Source organism: Salvelinus namaycush, chromosome 10 (genome assembly GCF_016432855.1).
Source record: "Salvelinus namaycush isolate Seneca chromosome 10, SaNama_1.0, whole genome shotgun sequence".
Lineage (NCBI taxonomy): Eukaryota > Metazoa > Chordata > Actinopteri > Salmoniformes > Salmonidae > Salvelinus > Salvelinus namaycush.
Genome location: NC_052316.1, coordinates 36,126,746 through 36,145,877, shown reverse-complemented (window position 1 = coordinate 36,145,877; position 19,132 = coordinate 36,126,746). Strand labels below are relative to the sequence as shown.

The following is a 19,132-nucleotide window of genomic DNA, read 5'->3' as shown; positions in this document are numbered from 1 at the left end:
CCCTTCCCCCTCTCTCTCCCCTTCCCTCTCTCACCCCATCCCTCTCTCTCTCTCCCCCTCCCTCTCTCTCACCCCATCCCTCTCGCTCTCCCCATCCCTCTCTCTCTCCCCTTCCCCCTCTCTCTCCCCCTCCCTCTCTCTCCCCTTCCCTCTCTCTCTCTCTCTCCCCACCCCCCTCTCTCCCCATCCCTCTCTCTCTCCCCATCCCTCTCTCTCCCCTTCCCTCTCTCACCCCATCCCTCTCGCTCTCCCCATCCCTCTCGCTCTCCCCATCCCTCTCTCACTCTCTCTCCCTCTCTCCCCTTCCCTCTCTCTCTCCCCTTCCCCCTCCCTCTCTCACTCTCTCTCCCTCTCTCCCCTTCCCTCTCTCTCACCCCATCCCTCTCTCTCTCCCCTTCCCCCTCTCTCTCCCCATCCCTCTCTCTCTCCCCATCCCTGTCTCTCCCCATCCCTCTCTCTCGCCATCCATCTCTCCCTCCATCCCTCTCTCTCCCGCATCCCTCTCTCTCGCTCCCCATCCCTCTCTCTCTCCCCATCCCTCTCTCTCTCTCCCCAACCCCCTCTCTCCGCCTCCCCCTCTCTCTCTCCCCACCCCCCTCTCTCCCCATCCCTCTCTCTCTCTCCATCTCTCTCCCCATCCCGCTCTCTCCCCATCCCGCTCTCTCTCTCCCCATCCCTCTCTCTCTCTCCCCATCCCTCTCTCTCCCTCCCCCTCCCCCCCTCTCTCCCCCATCCCTATCTCTCTCCCCATCCCTTTCTCTCTCCCCATCCCTCTCTCTCTCTCCCTCCCCATCCCTCTCTCTCTCTCCCTCCCCATCCCTCTCACTCCCCCATCCCTCTCTCTCTCCCCATCCCTCTCTCTCTTTCCCCATCCCTCTTTCTCTCTCCCCATCCCTCTCTCTCTCTCTCTACCATCCCTCTCTCGCTCTCTCTCTCTCCCCATCCCTCTCTCTCTCCCCATCCCTCTCTCTCCCCCCATCCCTCTCTCTCCCCATCCCTCTCTCTCTCTCTCTCCCCATCCCTCTCTCTCTCACCCCATCCCTCTCTCTCTCACCCCATCCCGCTCTCTCACCCCATCCCTCTCTCTCTCTCTACCCAACTCTCTCTCCCCCAGGTGTTTGAGAAGCTGAAGGACCACATGTTGATGCCAGTGTCCAACATGGAGAAGGTGAAGGTGGACGGAGCCCTCACCTGCTGTTCTGTTCTCATCAACATGAAAGCCAAAGTCTGATCTGAGCATGCTCCGTTAGGGGTCTCTCAGGCAGACCTGGGTTCAAATACTACTTGAAATCTTTCACATACTTTGATGTGCCAGGTTTGCCATTTTTGGACTATACTATTGGGCCATTATTACGCCAGGCAAACTCAATCAAGCACAGACAAAGTATTTGACATGATTTTGAATAGTATTTTAACCCAGGTCTGCTCTCAGGGCAGGGTCGGCCCACTGCTGCCACCTTGCCCGGTTGAGAACCCCAACTACCTAGCCTGGGTGCAAGTCTGTTTCTGGCCAGTCTGTTTCTGCTGTCTTACCCCCGAAAACAAATTGGCATCAAGGTTACCAACCCCCCTCCACCTTCTGAAAGTGCTCATGTGTCAATCAATCCCTCTGCTTACTGGTCAATGTTTACAACCCTTTAAAAACAACCACTTCTAATATAACACAGGAGAGGTAAAAAGGACAGTCTGTTTCATAGAATGGTTTGAAGGTGGAGCTATATAATGTTACGGTATAGTTAGTACAGTATATGCATAGTGCAGTAGTCGGTTTATAAAGAATATAAAACGCAAATATATTTACAATCAACTGCTGATTACTCTATACATATTTGTAATGATTTATTTTTAGATTCAATTCATCATAACAAGTATACGTTTTTATTGAGGGGGAGAAAGGAATTCAATCAAACCTACCTAGTTATGGGCAATTCCATGGTAACGGAATTACGCTGAGACTCTGATTTTTCACTTTTAAAATGTATATCAAACAAAAAACTGACTGAAAAGTGTAATAAACCACATAACTCTATACACAAGGACTACTTTTAACAATTTCCACACAAAATCTTACAAAAACACATTTACAGGTAAAACTGTAGATACCGATCGGTATCGAACCAGGATGTGTCACAGCCGGCCACGACCGGGAGACCCATGAGGCGGTGCACAATTGGCCCAGCGTGGTCTGGGTTAGCTGAAGGGTTTGGCCGACTGGGTTGTCCTCGTTCCATCGTGCTCTAGCGACTCCTGTGGCGGGCCGGGCGCATGCACGCTATTCAAAAATATTCTAAATAAAATACACATTTATAAAATAAAGGTACAAAGTTTAGTAACCGTAATTCTGTCCCCAAACTTTGCATACGGATAGTTTTTCAAGGTAAATGTTTACTTTTTTACTGTGTAAATTGTTCAAAGTAGTCATTGTGCATAGAGTTGCATGGTTTGTTAAACTTTGAAATCAATGGTTTTTGTTTGGCATACATTTTAAAGTCTCAGGGTAATCCCGTAACTGTGGAATTGCCCTTATCTTAATCATATATAAATGGTGAGCTTGTTCTCTCTGTCTGCCATGGAGTCCTGAGTTCTCTTACTTTACATCATTGTTGATTAAAAATGTATTATTATTGATTATTGGACATGAATGTTGATTGATCCCTAGCAGTGGGGGTGGTGCTAGTTATTCCACCTGGCTGATCAACGGGTTATTTCCTCTTATTATTAAACTGTGATACTGAAGTCTAAACCCAGGGTAGGAAATGAACTACAAAATTCCCCTGAATATAAAATGTCAAAGGATGCAAAGTAAAAGTGAATGTCCTACCCTGTTTTAAACTACGCTGTGCCCACTTTATAAAAGACTGAGCACACTGTGTGACGTATGTTTAATTAGGACCAATTGGCTTGTCATTACTCATGATATACTCTCATAACTTTTAACATGCCTCAATCTGCTGTGTGCCTCCATCGAAAACCAAGTGGCTTAAATAACTACTGCTCTCTACTCTAGTCAAGAAGCCATTATAGCAGATTTCAATGGTTTTTGTTGGGTTTTTTAAGCCCATTGTCACTGTGTTGACTACTGATACTGACCCTGGTACTTTCTTCCTGTTATGCTCTTTCTGTATGAGAGCATGCTGGGAAATCAACATGAGACTGTTCCTCCAGCTGGAGAGATGATACACACTTAGTAGGGTCTCGCCGCTAACCACCTCTAATCTATCTTGCTGTGTTTACATTGCATAGATAGCCTTTAGTAAGATCTTTGAAGTCTGTTGACGACATAGAAATACATGTATAGATACTAAAACGGGATCTCCCATTCAAGTCAATGGACCGTGATCGTTGGACTGGTGGACATATGGAGTCTACCTATGAGGGTGCAGTCTGAGGGACTTTTTCACCATTCTAGTAATTCTATGGTTAAGGAGCTCTTCCCAACAGCCTTATCTCTGTCATCAGATATGAGCGCATACATCTCCAGCAGAGGTTTATGTACATACAGATGGCTACCAGCATCTACAACCAAAGCCTATTGCAGAGTGGGGCAGATGATGTTGAGCAAGAACCTGAAAATGTTTGCTTTCGTTTGACCCCATTTCTTTCACACTTTTTCTTTCTTAATAATCTGATGCAGATGAAAACTATTTAATCAAAGGAAGTGACGTCTTGCAGTAAGGAGCACAGCTAGAGACTCGCAGCTTGACGTCCAGTGCTCTGGCCTGGAGTGACGTATAGCCTACTCTGTGGCCGTTCAGGAATGGGCGAGCAGAATCATTGTGATGAAACATGGAAAGAATTCCTTTTGGAAGAGAGGCTTGTAAGCCAGTAAATACTCACTCTCTCTTAAAATGTTCTCTCTATAATTCTCTCCCCCTCTCTATGTATATGTGTATATATGTATGTATACATGATCCCTTTCCCTGCTATTGCCTCATACACATTTCTGGGGTAATTTATGACAATGATATCATACAGTCTGGCAAAAGGGCGCAATGACCTACAGTTAAAAAACATAATTTGTGACACTAGCAGTATATTTTACAGGAGGCCCTTGGCAGGTCCACTGATGATACCATAGTTGCTGTGTATCCAGTACAGACCAGAGCTGACGCAGTCAGTGGCTGTTTACATCCCAAATTGCACCCTATTCCCTACATAGTGCAATGCTTTTGACCAGAGCCCTACGGACCCTTGTCAAAAGTAGTGCATTATATAGGGAATAGGGTGCAATTTGGTATGTACAATTTTTATGGAGGCCAAACCACCTGCTGCAGTTGTAACCTACTGCAGTTGTAGCCTACTGCTGAAAGTTAGAATAATCACATTAACCCTGCCAATCACACTGGCTTTTGCTTGTGATAATCTGAATTTTAAATTAAGTCCCCAAAATACAAATCTATTCAATCTTCCTTAAATTTTAATATTTTTTTTCTTGATCTATAATTTTTCTATTGGTGGTGACAACTTTCATTGCTGATAAATGTACTGCTCCCACTGCCAGCAACATCATGTGCTGTTCCACATGAGAAAGTGTTCCACCAGTAGCCTAGATTCAATTCCTCATAAACTACAATAACATTTTAAGATTTACCTTTTGAGTGACGCTGTGTATCCCATAGAAGTGCTGTGATTTGTCAATTTTGTCTCAGGTTTCTTGGTTTTAGTGTATTGTAGATGTTTAGTTGTGTGGTAGCCTAGGTCAGCCATTTAACAGTCTATTTACACTGCATCTTGATTTTAGCTTTTCATCCACTTTGTACAATAAACTACATTATAACATCAAATTGAACGGTTGACTTATTGTGCATTGTATGGGTTTATACTGCAGACCAACCAGGTTTCCATCCATCCATTTCATGCGGATGAATTACCTGACGCAGGAAAAAAGTCACAACCGTGCGAATGAAAACAAACAGGATATTCCGATACAATTTTATATACAGACACTGCTCGTTCGACATGGTGGGATGTTTTTGTTAATTATACGAGAAATAGCGGTGGAAGCACCTTTATGCGCAAATATTGATATAATAACCATCATATCACGCGAAGACATTTTGTGTGGTCCTCCCACTACGACTCGGGAAAACATGCTCTTTATTAGGCTACATAAATTATGAAGCACTTCACAGGGTGGTGAAAGTGCCAGTTGATGAGCTTGATGCACCTTTCCAATAAATATCGCGAGGGTCTTATTATGGTAACATGATGATCGGTGCTTGGCTGCCGTTTGACAAATACAAATAATATCATAATGTAGATAGCCTACCCGCAGTCTCTGCTAGCTGTTGGCTAGAGCGCATGTTTGCTATATATCCTAATCAACCGTTTTTTTGACAAAACCATCAGGAGTGAGAATGTACGGAATGTATTTTCATAAGGTACATGGGAATTTATCGGCAAAAGTATTTAAGTTTGATGGAAACACATATTAAAAATAAAATGCGCATATTGTTTTAAGCCGATTTTAGAATATTCGATTCAAAATCTCGCAAATTGGATGGAAACCAAGCTAGTGATTGGGCTGCCCAATCAGTCAATTGCGTCACACATTCAAAATTAAGTGTTATATCGCCACATTGTGGTCGTATATGGGATAATAATTAAAAGCCTTTCACAACTGAGGGTTGCAAAGTGGAACATGAGCACACATTTTATGGGAAAGCTGTTACGTTTTATTTATATTAAAAAACACGTTGAGTATGATAAATAAATCATCAAGGACCTGAGCCACGGCCTGTTCACCCCACTACCATCTAGAAGGACGGGGTTCTACTAAGCTAATATATGAAATTGTTTTAAGATGGTCATACCAAGGATCATTAAGCTATTTGATTATGAATTTTAGGACCCTTTTTTGTAGGTATAAAAATGTATACTGAACAAAAATATAAACGCAACATGCAACAATTTCATTGCTTTTACTGAGTTAGAGTTCATACAAGGAAATCAGTCAATTTAAATATTCATTAGGCCCTAATCTATTAATTTCACATGACTGGGAATACAGATATGCATCTGTTGGTCACAGACACCTTAAAAAAATGGGTCTCGCAATGTATTTTTGTGCATTCAAATTGCCACCAATAAAATGCAATTGTGTTCGTTGTCTGTAGCTTATGCCTGCCCATACCATAACCCCATCGCCACCATGGGGCACTCTGTTCACAACGTTGACATCAGCAAACCGCTCGCCCACACAACGCCATACACGTGGTCTGCGGTTGTGTGGCTGGTTGTGTGTACTGCCAAATTCTCTCAAAAGATGTTGGAGGTGGCTTATGGTAGAGAAATTAATATTAAATTATCTGGCAACAGCGCTGGTGGACATTCCTGCAGTCAGCATGCCAATTGCACGCTCCCTCAAAACTTGACACATAAATGGCACTGTGTTTTGTTATGAAACTGCACATTTTAGAGTGGCATTTTATTGTCTCCAGCACAAGGTGCCCCTGTGTAGTGATCATGCTGTTTAATCAGCTTCTTGATATGCCACACCTGTCAGGTGGATGGATAATGTTGTCAAAGGAGAAATGCTCAATAACAGGGATGTAAACAAATTTGCGCACAACATTTGAGAGAAACAAGCTTTTTGTGCATATGGAACATTTCTGGGATATTTTATTTCAGCTCAGGAAAAATGGGACCAACAATTTAATTGTTGTGTTTATATTTTTGTTCAGTGTATACATAAAAAATATTTGATGAAACATTGAATTTGGCTTTACTGCTATTAGCCCATAGAAATGCATTGAATAACAGATAGTAAAAGAAAAATCAGAAGGAATTTGGTTTTGAAGTGTCTGTATCTGAGAGATATAAGAAAGATCAGAAAATTATTTTTTTAAATGTTGGACACATATTCGACCCCTGTTTTAGGCACTAAACTACTTCTATATATACTTCGATTCATTTTTGAAACTGGAAACGGGATACCTTCAGATGAGTCTTGTGGGTGTCCTCAGTTGCATCCTTGGCATCCTAGATCAAAACAACTGACATGTACAATCGTGGCCAAAAGTTTTGAGAATGATAAATATTCATTTCCAAAGTTTGCTGCCTCAGTGTCTTTAGATATTTTTGTCAGATGTTACTATGGAATATTGAAGTATAATTACAAGCATTTCATAAGTGTCAAAGGCTTTTATTGACAATTACATGAAGTTGATGCAAAGAGTTTTGCAGTGTTGACCCTTCTTTTTCAAGACCTCTGCAATCCGCCCTGGCATGCTGTCAATTAACTTCTGGGCCACATCCTGACTGAAGGTAGCCCATTCTTACATAATTAATGCTTGGAGTTTGTCAGAATTTGTGGGTTTTTGTTTGTCCACTCGCCTCTTGAGGATTGACCACAAGTTCTCAATGGGATTAAGGTCTGGGGAGTTTCCTGGCCATGGACCCAAAATATCAATGTTTTGTTCCCCGAGCCACTTAGTTATCACTTTTGCCTTATGGCAAGGTGCTCCACCATGCTGGAAAAGGCATTGTTTGTCACCAAACTGTTCCTGGACGGTTGGGAGAAGTTGCTCTCGGAGGATGTGTTGGTACCATTCTTTATTCATGGCTGTGTTCTTAGGCAAAATTGTGAGTGAGCCCACTCCCTTGGCTGAGAAGCAACCCCTCACATGGTCTCATGATGCTTTACTGTTGGCATGACACAGGACTGATGGTAGCGCTCACCTTGTCTTCTCCGGACAAGCTTTTTTCCGGGTGCCCCAAACAATCGGAAAGGGGATTCATCAGAGAAAATGACTTTACCCCAGTCCTCAGCAGTTCAATCCCTGTACCTTTTGCAGAATATCAGTCTGTCCCTGATGTTTTTCCTGGAGAGAATTGGCTTCTTTGCTGCCCTTCTTGACACCATGCCATCCTCCAAAAGTATTTTGCCTCACTGTGCATGCAGATGCACTCACACCTGCCTGCTGCCATTCCTGAGCAAGCTCTGTACTGGTGGTGCCCCGATCCCACAGCTGAATCAACTTTAGGAGATGGTCCTGGCGCTTGCTGGACTTTCTTGGGCGCCCTGAAGCCTTTTTCACAACAATTGAACCGCTCTCCTTGAAGTTCTTGATGATCCAATAAATGGTTGATTTAGGTGCAAACTCACTGGCAGCAATATCCTTGCCTGTGAAGACCTTTTTGTGCAAAGCAATGATGACGGCACGTGTTTCCTTGCAGGTAACCATGGTTGACAGAGGAAGAACAATGATTCCAAGCACCACCCTCCTTTTGAAGCTTCCAGTCTGTTATTCGAACTCAATCAGCATGGCAGAGTGATCTCCAGCCTTGTTCTCGTCAACACTCACACCTGTGTTAACGAGAGAATCACTGACATGATATCAGCTGGTCCTTTTGTGACAGGGCTGAAATGCAGTGGAAATGTTTTTGGGGGATTCAGTTCATTTGCATGGCAAAGAGGGACTTTGCAATTAATGAAGAGAGAATGCCAAGAGTGTGCAAAGCTGTCATCAAGGGTGAAGAAGGGTGACGAATCTCAAATATATTTTGATTTAAAAACTTTTTGGTTGCTACGTGATTACATATGTGTTATTTCATAGTTTTGTGGTCTTCACTATTATTCTACAATATAGAAAATAGTACAAATAAACTAAAACCCTTGAACGAATAGGTGTTCTAAAACTTTGGACCGGTAGTGTATGTGTTTGTGAGAGTCACCTTTCCATAGGTGTGTAGCCCAAACTGTTCAGACGCTACAGGCAGAATTTGGCAGACAGGCAGTACCGATTTCAGACGAGTCCCGTGAAGCTTGTGGGGGTCGTAGAGCAAAACGGAAAAACATATTGTGTTTGTAAGTATCATCTTCCATAGAGGGGTCATAGTTTCTAGGCCAAACCGTTTGGACGCTACAGACATTTTCGGGATGTCTCATGGTCTGACAAACACGCTGTATCTCCGTCACCTTTCACCGCAGATGCGGAAGACAGACATGGATTGAGACGCAGCCCATGCAACAACAAAAAAAAGATTACTCTAGCTCAAACAGAGCTATTATGCTGACTAGATTTCCGTGGTCACAGACATCGACTCTAGGGGTTTTAAACAGTTACCACCAGCCGGACTCTGCCCAATACCCTGCCCTGAACCTTAGTCACTGTTACTAGCCGGCTACCACCCAGTACTTTACCCTGCACTTTAGAGACTGCTTTGCCCTATGTACATAGAGTAATTGAACATTGGTCACTTTATTAATGTTTACATACTGTTTTATCCACTTTATATGTACACTGAGAATACAAAACATTAGGAACACCTGCTCTTTCCATGACATAGCTTTCATCTGATCAGTCTATGATCTCTTTTTGATGTCACTTGTTAAATCCACTTCAATCAGTGTAGATGAAGAGGAGGAGGTTAAAGAAGGATTTTTAAGCCTAGAGACAATTGAGACATGGATTGTGTATTTTCACACTCAAAAGTTTCCCATGTGTATCAAGAATGGTCCACCAGCCAACTTCACACAACTGTGGGAAGCATTGGAATCAACATGGGCCAGCATCCCTGTCACGTTCCTGACCTTATTTTCCTTTGTTTAGCTTTGTTTAGTTGGTCAGGACATGAGCTGTGTGGGCAGTCTATGTTGTTTGTTTCTATGTTTAGTTTCATTGTTAATTAGCCTTATATGGTTCTCAATCAGGGGCAGGTGTTTGACGTTTCCTCTGATTGAGAACCATATTAAGGTAGGCTGTTCACACCGTTTGTTTGTGGGTGATTGTCTTCCGTGTCAGTGTTTGTACCACACGGGACTGTTTCGTTTGTGTAGTCTGTTCTTGTTCGTGCGTTCTTCGTTGTTTGTTAAGTTCTCATGTTCAGGTCGGTCTACGTCGTTTTGTTATTTTGTATTTATCAAGTGTGCTTCGTGTTTCGTCTTGTCTAAATAAATTCATCATGTATTCATCACCCGCTGCATTTTGGTCCGATCCTTGCTCCTCCTCGTCTGAGGAGGAGAACGACTTAGACGAACGTTACAGAATCACCCACCAACCAAGGATCAAGCAGCGTGGGAAAAAGCAGCAGCAGCGATCGCAGGATTTCTGGACATGGGAGGAAATACTGGACGGTAAAGGACCCTGGGCACAACCTGGAGAATATCGCCGCCCTCGTGAAGAGCTGGAGGCAGCTAAAGCCGAGAGGCGGTGGTATGAGGAGGCAGCACGGAAGCGAGGCTGGAAGCCTGTGAGTCAAGCCCAAAAATTTCTTGGGGGGGGGGGGGGCTAAAGGGTAGTGTGGCGAAGTCAGGTAGGAGACCTGCGCCAACTTCCCGATCTTACCGTGGAGAGCGAGAGTACGGGCAGACACCGTGTTATGCGGTAGAGCGCATGGTGTCTCCTGTACGTGTGCTTAGCCCGGTGCGGGTTATTCCACCTCCCCGCACTGGCAGGGCTAGATTGAGCATTGAGCCAGGTGCCATGAAGCCGGCTCAACGCGTCTGGTCTCCAGTGCGTCTCCTCGGGCCGGCATACATGGCACCAGCCTTACGCATGGTGTCCACGGTTCGCCAACACAGCCCAGTGCGGGTTATTCCACCTCCCCGCACTGGTCGGGCTACGGGGAGCATTCAACCAGGTAAGGTTGGGCAGGCTCAGTGCTCAAGGGAGCCAGTACGCCTGCACGGTCCGGTATATCCAGCGCCACCTCCCCGCCCCAGCCCAGTACCACCAGTGCCTACACCACGCACCAGGCTTCCTGTGCGTCTCCAGAGCCCTGTTCCTCCTCCAGGCACTAGCCCTATGGTGCGTGTCTCCAGCCCGGTACCACCAGTTCCGGCACCACGCACCAAGCCTCCTGTGCGTCTCCAGAGTCCTGTGCGTCCTGTTGCTGTTCCCCGCACTAGCCTTAAGGTGCGTGTCCTTAGCCCGGTACCTCCAGTTCCGGCACCACGCACCAGGCCTACAGTGCACCTCAGCTGGCCAGAGTCTGCCGTCTGCCCAGCGGCGCCTGAACTGCCCATCTGCCCAACGCCGTCTGAGCTGTCCGTCTGCCAAGCGCCGCCTGCGCTGCCCGTCTGTACTGAGCCTTCAAAGCCGCCCGTCTGTCCTGAGCCTTCAAAGCCGCCCGTCTGTCTTGAGCCTTCAAAGCCGCCCGTCTGTCCTGAGCCTTCAAAGCCGCCCGTCTGTCCTGAGCCTTCAGAGCCGTCCGTCAGTCAGGAGCCGCTAGAGCCGTCCGCCAGACAGGAGCCGCTAGAGCCGTCCGCCAGACAGGAGCCGCTAGAGCCTTCCGCCAGACAGGAGCCGCTAGAGCCTTCCGCCAGACAGGAGCCGCTAGAGCCTTCCGCCAGACAGGAGCCGCTAGAGCCTTCCGCCAGACAGGAGCAGCCAGAGCCTTCCGCCAGACAGGAGCAGCCAGAGCCTTCCGCCAGACAGGAGCAGCCAGAGCCTTCCGCCAGACAGGAGCAGCCAGAGCCTTCCGCCAGACAGGAGCAGCCAGAGCCTTCCGCCAGACAGGAGCAGCCAGAGCCTTCAGCCTGCCATGAGCAGCCAGAGCCTTCAGCCAGCCATGACCAGCCAGAGCCGTCAGCCAGCCATGAGCAGCCAGAGCCGTCAGCCAGTCCGGAGCTGCCCCTCAGTCCGGAGCTGCTCTTCAGTCCGGTGCTGCTTCTCAGTCTGGTGCTGCCCCTCAGTCCGGAGCTGCCCCTCAGTCCGGAGCTGCCCCTCAGTCCGGAGCTGCCCCTCAGTCCGGTGCTGCCCCTCAGTCCGGTGCTGCCCCTCAGTCCGGTGCTGCCCCTCATCCCGGTGTTGCCCCTTAGTCCGGTGCTGTCCCTTAATCCAGGTGGGTTAATTTGGAGGGTGGCCATTGGGAGGAGGCTACGGAAGCGGGGATTGACTATGGTGGGGTGGGGACAACGTCCAGAGCCAGAGCCGCCACCGTGGACAGATGCCCACCCAGACCCTCCCCTATAGGTTCAGTTTTGCGGCCGGAGTCCGCATCTTGGGGGGGGGGGGGGGTACTGTCACGTTCCTGACCTTATTTTCCTTTGTTTAGCTTTGTTTAGTTGGTCAGGACGTGAGCTGGGTGGGCAGTCTATGTTGTTTGTTTCTATGTTTAGTTTCATTGTTAATTAGCCTTATATGGTTCTCAATCAGGGGCAGGTGTTTGACGTTTCCTCTGATTGAGAACCATATTAAGGTAGGCTGTTCACACCGTTTGTTTGTGGGTGATTGTCTTCCGTGTCAGTGTTTGTGCCACACGGGACTGTTTCGTTTGTGTAGTCTGTTCCTGTTCGTGCGTTCTTCGTTGTTTGTTAAGTTCTCATGTTCAGGTCGGTCTACGTCGTTTTGTTATTTTGTATTTATCAAGTGTGCTTCGTGTTTCGTCTTGTCTAAATAAATTCATCATGTATTCATCACCCGCTGCATTTTGGTCCGATCCTTGCTCCTCCTCGTCTGAGGAGGAGAACGACTTAGACGAACGTTACAGAATCACCCACCAACCAAGGATCAAGCAGCGTGGGAAAAAGCAGCAGCAGCGATCGCAGGATTTCTGGACATGGGAGGAAATACTGGACGGTAAAGGACCCTGGGCACAACCTGGAGAATATCGCCGCCCTCGTGAAGAGCTGGAGGCAGCTAAAGCCGAGAGGCGGTGGTATGAGGAGGCAGCACGGAAGCGAGGCTGGAAGCCTGTGAGTCAAGCCCAAAAATTTCTTGGGGGGGGGGGGGCTAAAGGGTAGTGTGGCGAAGTCAGGTAGGAGACCTGCGCCAACTTCCCGATCTTACCGTGGAGAGCGAGAGTACGGGCAGACACCGTGTTATGCGGTAGAGCGCATGGTGTCTCCTGTACGTGTGCTTAGCCCGGTGCGGGTTATTCCACCTCCCCGCACTGGCAGGGCTAGATTGAGCATTGAGCCAGGTGCCATGAAGCCGGCTCAACGCGTCTGGTCTCCAGTGCGTCTCCTCGGGCCGGCATACATGGCACCAGCCTTACGCATGGTGTCCCCGGTTCGCCAACACAGCCCAGTGCGGGTTATTCCACCTCCCCGCACTGGTCGGGCTACGGGGAGCATTCAACCAGGTAAGGTTGGGCAGGCTCAGTGCTCAAGGGAGCCAGTACGCCTGCACGGTCCGGTATATCCGGCGCCACCTCCCCGCCCCAGCCCAGTACCACCAGTGCCTACACCACGCACCAGGCTTCCTGTGCGTCTCCAGAGCCCTGTTCCTCCTCCACGCACTAGCCCTATGGTGCGTGTCTCCAGCCCGGTACCACCAGCTCCGGCACCACGCACCAAGCCTCCTGTGCGTCTCCAGAGCCCTGTTCCTCCTCCACGCACTAGCCCTATGGTGCGTGTCTCCAGCCCGGTACCACCAGTTCCGGCACCACGCACCAAGCCTCCTGTGCGTCTCCAGAGTCCTGTGCGTCCTGTTGCTGCTCCCCGCACTAGCCTTAAGGTGCGTGTCCTTAGCCCGGTACCTCCAGTTCCGGCACCACGCACCAGGCCTACAGTGCACCTCAGCTGGCCAGAGTCTGCCGTCTGCCCAGCGGCGCCTGAACTGCCCGTCTGCCCAACGCCGTCTGAGCTGTCCGTCTGCCAAGCGCCGCCTGCGCTGCCCGTCTGTACTGAGCCTTCAAAGCCGCCCGTCTGTCCTGAGCCTTCAAAGCCGCCCGTCTGTCCTGAGCCTTCAAAGCCGCCCGTCTGTCCTGAGCCTTCAAAGCCGCCCGTCTGTCCTGAGCCTTCAAAGCCGCCCGTCTGTCCTGAGCCTTCAAAGCCGCCCGTCTGTCCTGAGCCTTCAGAGCCGTCCGTCAGTCAGGAGCCGCTAGAGCCGTCCGCCAGACAGGAGCCGCTAGAGCCGTCCGCCAGACAGGAGCCGCTAGAGCCTTCCGCCAGACAGGAGCCGCTAGAGCCTTCCGCCAGACAGGAGCAGCCAGAGCCTTCCGCCAGATAGGAGCAGCCAGAGCCTTCCACCAGACAGGAGCAGCCAGAGCCTTCAGCCTGCCATGAACAGCCAGAGCCTTCAGCCAGCCATGACCAGGCAGAGCCGTCAGCCAGCCATGACCAGCCAGAGCCGTCAGCCAGCCATGACCAGCCAGAGCCGTCAGCCAGCCATGAGCAGCCAGAGCCGTCAGCCAGCCATGAGCAGCCAGAGCCGTCAGCCAGCCATGAGCAGCCAGAGCCGTCAGCCAGCCATGAGCAGCCAGAGCCGTCAGCCAGCCATGAGCAGCCAGAGCCGTCAGCCAGCCATGAGCAGCCAGAGCCGTCAGCCAGCCATGAGCAGCCAGAGCCGTCAGCCAGTCCGGAGCTGCCCCTCAGTCCGGAGCTGCTCTTCAGTCCGGTGCTGCTCCTCAGTCTGGTGCTGCCCCTCAGTCCGGAGCTGCCCCTCAGTCCGGAGCTGCCCCTCAGTCCGGTGCTGCCCCTCATCCCGGTGTTGCCCCTTAGTCTGGTGCTGTCCCTTAATCCAGGTGGGTTATTTTGGAGGGTGGCCATTGGGAGGAGGCTACGGAAGCGGGGATTGACTATGGTGGGGTGGGGACAACGTCCAGAGCCAGAGCCGCCACCGTGGACAGATGCCCACCCAGACCCTCCCCTATAGGTTCAGTTTTGCGGCCGGAGTCCGCATCTTGGGGGGGGGGGGGGGTACTGTCACGTTCCTGAACTTATTTTCCTTTGTTTAGCTTTGTTTAGTTGGTCAGGACGTGAGCTGGGTGGGCAGTCTATGTTGTTTGTTTCTATGTTTAGTTTCATTGTTAATTAGCCTTATATGGTTCTCAATCAGGGGCAGGTGTTTGACGTTTCCTCTGATTGAGAACCATATTAAGGTAGGCTGTTCACACCGTTTGTTTGTGGGTGATTGTCTTCCGTGTCAGTGTTTGTACCACACGGGACTGTTTCGTTTGTGTAGTCTGTTCCTGTTCGTGCGTTCTTCGTTGTTTGTTAAGTTCTCATGTTCAGGTCAGTCTACGTCGTTTTGTTATTTTGTATTTATCAAGTGTGCTTCGTGTTTCGTCTTGTCTAAATAAATTCATCATGTATTCATCACCCGCTGCATTTTGGTCCGATCCTTGCTCCTCCTCGTCTGAGGAGGAGAACGACTTAGACGAACGTTACAATCCCTGTGGAACGCTTTCCACCACTTGTAGTGTAGTCCATGCACTGACGAATTGAGACTGTTGAGGGCAAATAGGGAAGCAACTAAATATTAGGAAGTGGTTCCTAATGTTTTGTACACTCAGTATATGTACTGTATTCTAGTCATGGCTCATCCTATATAACTGCAAGTGCAGGTCTGAACATTTTCATAACAAATTCATGATGTTATTCATAAATTCATTTTGAAATGCTTATTTTAAAATGATTGTAATTTGAAACCTAAGGGATCAAATTGATCAATCTTACATCACCTCTGTTTGTTACAAATGTCTTCACTATAGTGTCATAATGGTTATGATCCAGGCCCACAGTTATAACATGACAGACAGACAACTAGAGCTCAGTCAATGAACTTTTCACAGAGGTGACAGGTAGGCCTTCTCCTTTTGGGTTACTATTACTTTATAGAGTCAATCTGCACCTTGCCACTTGAGAGTGGAGGAGAGGAGTACTGGGAGAAAAACGCAAGCAAGCGGAGTGATTGATTGTTCACAGTTTCAGGTAAGAGCTGTAAATAGATACAAATAGTCCTAAAGCCTAGAATAGATTAAATTCGATCCGCGGAAGATCTGCTATATAGCCGCTTGAAATTTAAAGGTAGCCTAATTGTTGATTGAGCCGACATATGCTGCATTTCGCATACTGTGTATGCGGGAACATTGCCTTTAAAATGTGCATCCCGGCCTAAATATTGAGGCATGGCAGGCGGGCTTGATAGGTCTATAACAAAATTGTCTACTCTAGTATCCTTTGGGTGGGGCAACTGCCAATAATGTTGCCAAGCACGCGCACCAGAGTGTGCCTTGCAGCCTACAGTCGTCCTCTTGACCCCGCCAGTTAAATGGCCTGTAGGTGTAACATTTGTATTTATGAGACTAGTGTAGAGTAGACCTAAGAGGCTACAGTGATATCATAAATATTCCCTATATAATTACAGTGATATCATAAATATTCCCTATATAATTACAGTGATATCACAAATAGGGCCCTGTATAATCGAGTCTCTCGAAAAATGCCTACCTATTCTGCGCAGGTTGCAACAAAGCAATTTGCAAGGTTGATTACCCCCGGACAACACCCTAAGTGCAATCAATCACCAAAATATGTTTGTGTCCCAAATAGCACAGTATTCTCTATAGGCCTTGGTCAAAGTAGTGCACTATATGGAATTGGGTGCCATTTGGGGAGCAGACATCATCATAAAATAAAGGCCTGAAAGTGAAAGGTCACCTAATTTCTGTTGTTGATTCAGTTATGCAGGGCAAGCTCATTCAAGAGGACCTAAAAACACTTTAGATGTGTCCTCACATCTTCAGTGTGTTCTCCCCTTTGTTTCTCCTATGTTTCTCCAGTGTTTCCATTCCTATAGGTCGGTGGTAGTGTCAGTCGCACTGGTGTCACAGGGGCTCCTGTGACCTTGACAAAAGAGAGCCTGAACCAGGATGCTTCCGAGGCCACTGACCTACGCGGAAGTCAAGGATGTGCCTGCTGAGGGAGTGGGTGGATAAGGAGGGAAAGGAGGCAGAGGAAGAGTGGCAAAGAAAGATTAAGGAGGTCGAGCTCCAGGCCTCTGCAATGGAAAATGACTTGGAAAGTGAGAAGACCAAGGCCTCCTTGCTTGAGAGGGAGCAAGAGGACACAAAGGCCAGTCTTAAAAGAAGTGAGGTAAGCAGGGCCTTGCATTTGAGAGCCATTGAAGAGGGACAGAGGAAGGTGGATGAGGTGGAGGTCAGGGTCTCTTGGATGGAAAGAGGCCTGTAGGAAACATCTCTCCAACTGAAGAAAGAGCAGAGCTGGAGACAATGAAAGTTTAGAGTTAAGAGCAGTGAGGACTCTGAGACCAGGCCCTAGAGATGGAGAATGTTAACACCAGAGTGCAGGGTGAGGAAAGCAGGGCTTCAAAGCTGGCCAATGCTCTGGAGGAGGAGAAAAGGGTCAGAGGTCAAGGGAAGGACCTCTGGCCGAAAGAAAGGGGGAATGACAGTAAAATGTCAACAATGAATAAACAGCTAGAAAGGACTGAGGAAGAAAACAACGCACTCAAGGACAACATCAAGGTCCTTCAGTCTAAGATTGAGAAGGATGAGGAAGACATAGGGGCAGAAAGCACTGCCTACTGTAAGTTTAGGAGTGAGCTGGGAAACATGGAGGAGAGAGGCGCAGGGAACATCACCTACGACCAGCTGAGGAGTGAGCTGGAGAAAATGGAGTAGGAGAGGCAGGAGGAGAAACTTTCCTTGAACCAGCTCAGGACTGAGCAGGAAAACAATCTGGCAAGAGAAAAGATTATTTGGAGAGGGCAACCCAGCTAGCACTTTTGGTACCTCGGAAGTTCTGTGAACGTAAGTTTTTGGTTTCCCATTGGTTCTGAGAACGAACCCATATGTTTCCTGACTGGTAAAACTGAACGTTTTTTAAACATTCTGAGAACAGAAGTGACAATTTTGCCTGTTCTGGGAATGTACATTTTTAGGTTGCAGGGAGGTCCTGATAATGTTTTTACTATGGTTCCCTGAAACCTTTCCTGGGAGGTTTAATTAACGCTCAGAGAATGGAAATTCTTGGTTATTTTGAGTTTAAAAAAAAATATTTTATAACTTGCTTAACTTTCACTGAATGTTTCAATAATACTATTAATCATGCAAACACATACATTTTTTATTGTGACACACCACCACCAGGATGGAGCTAGCGTGCAATGTTTTTTTACACATACAAAGCTGTTAATTTTTGTCTATTTAAACAGACCCCATTCAAAGGAAACTAGCAGTTTTTTATCCTATCAGTATCGAAACATGGTCCAATGACGCACAACGACCATTCTCTCTGTGGGGTGTTTTGGGAAACACATGATATATCTTCGACTGTTGTAGGAAAGATGCATTGTTAAACACGTGTAAGCCTAAATTCCATCGCTATCGGGAAACCGGGCGCAGGTTAGGTGTACGTGTATCACCTTTTCAGTTCAAGAAATGGGTTTCTCTGTCCGAGTAGAAGAACGGAGAACTTCCAGCTCCGGGGGAAAGATGGCGGAAACGGATGATGAAGTGGATTCTGAATACAATGGCGGTAGAATCAAGGAGAATTGGAGTATTGTCCAAAATAATGGAAAACGGAGCAAAGTAGGGTACAGTGATGAGAATGACCCTTTGTATCTAGTAGGAGTACGGTTTGTTAATGAGGAGTAGCTGAGCAGAGTACCAATCTTTAGAAACCATTTGAGTTATGCAAACTGGTGGAGAGATTGCTGGGTAAAGTGAAGGCTGTGAGGATCACGAGAAGCGGGCTTGTTTAGATTTTTTTGTGCTTATGCGGATCAGAAGGAACGTGCGTTGTGTCTTAACCAGTTTGAAGTGTCGTGTATGCCTCTTCGGAACAGGGCACCCCTCAAGGAGGTTATATCAGGCGTCTCATGGGAAGTTGATTTTGAAGAGATGAAAAATATTCCTGGAGTAATTGAAGCACGTCGGATGAATTGTGCGGTGAATGCTGAAAAAGTGAAGAGTCTATCTGTTCTTCTGTTTTTTGATATAGAGTCTCTCCCTACTCAAGGGCAGTTAGGGTATATTAACTACAGAGCATTTATCCCAAGACCAATGCAATGTGAACATTGTAAAGCTTTTCGTCATGTAGCAAGTGTTTGCAAAAGGGAGAATCCGAGAAGTCCAAGTTGTGGATGGATTATATTATGTGTTGTAAGAGGGATGAATATGTGACATGTTGCAATTGCGGTGGGAACCATGAAGCCACATCTACCGAATGCCCCACAAGGGTGAAAGAATGAGGTGGGCAAAGTCATAGTTATAAAGGGCATTTCATATGCAGTAGCTGTGAAAAGGGTTGAGGGTTTGAATGCTGCACCAGAAGAGTCCATTGTAGTGGATAGGCCTACACTGTAGGATGCAGGGGTTGCCTTTCACCAGCAGGATCCTGAAATGTTAAAGGTTAAGAAGGTGGACTTTGTGGCCTTTATAGCTATGGTAATTAATGGGACTGCCAAGGTGGAGAGAAGGTCCAGGAACATAGAAATCA

At 47.5% G+C, this 19,132-nt stretch overlaps 1 protein-coding gene across 1 annotated transcript in view; it reads left to right on the top strand.

Annotated features, from left to right (window-relative positions):
* ddah1 (dimethylarginine dimethylaminohydrolase 1) overlaps positions 1–4,784 on the top strand; it is a 136,450-nt gene extending 131,666 nt beyond the window's left edge. Inside the window, exon 6 of the mRNA XM_039002813.1 lies at positions 1,115–4,784. Within this exon, the coding sequence (XP_038858741.1) occupies positions 1,115–1,231 (117 nt within the window). The 3' untranslated portion in view covers positions 1,232–4,784. The remainder of the gene's footprint in view (positions 1–1,114) is intronic.
* The last annotated feature ends 14,348 nt before the right edge of the window (positions 4,785–19,132 follow it).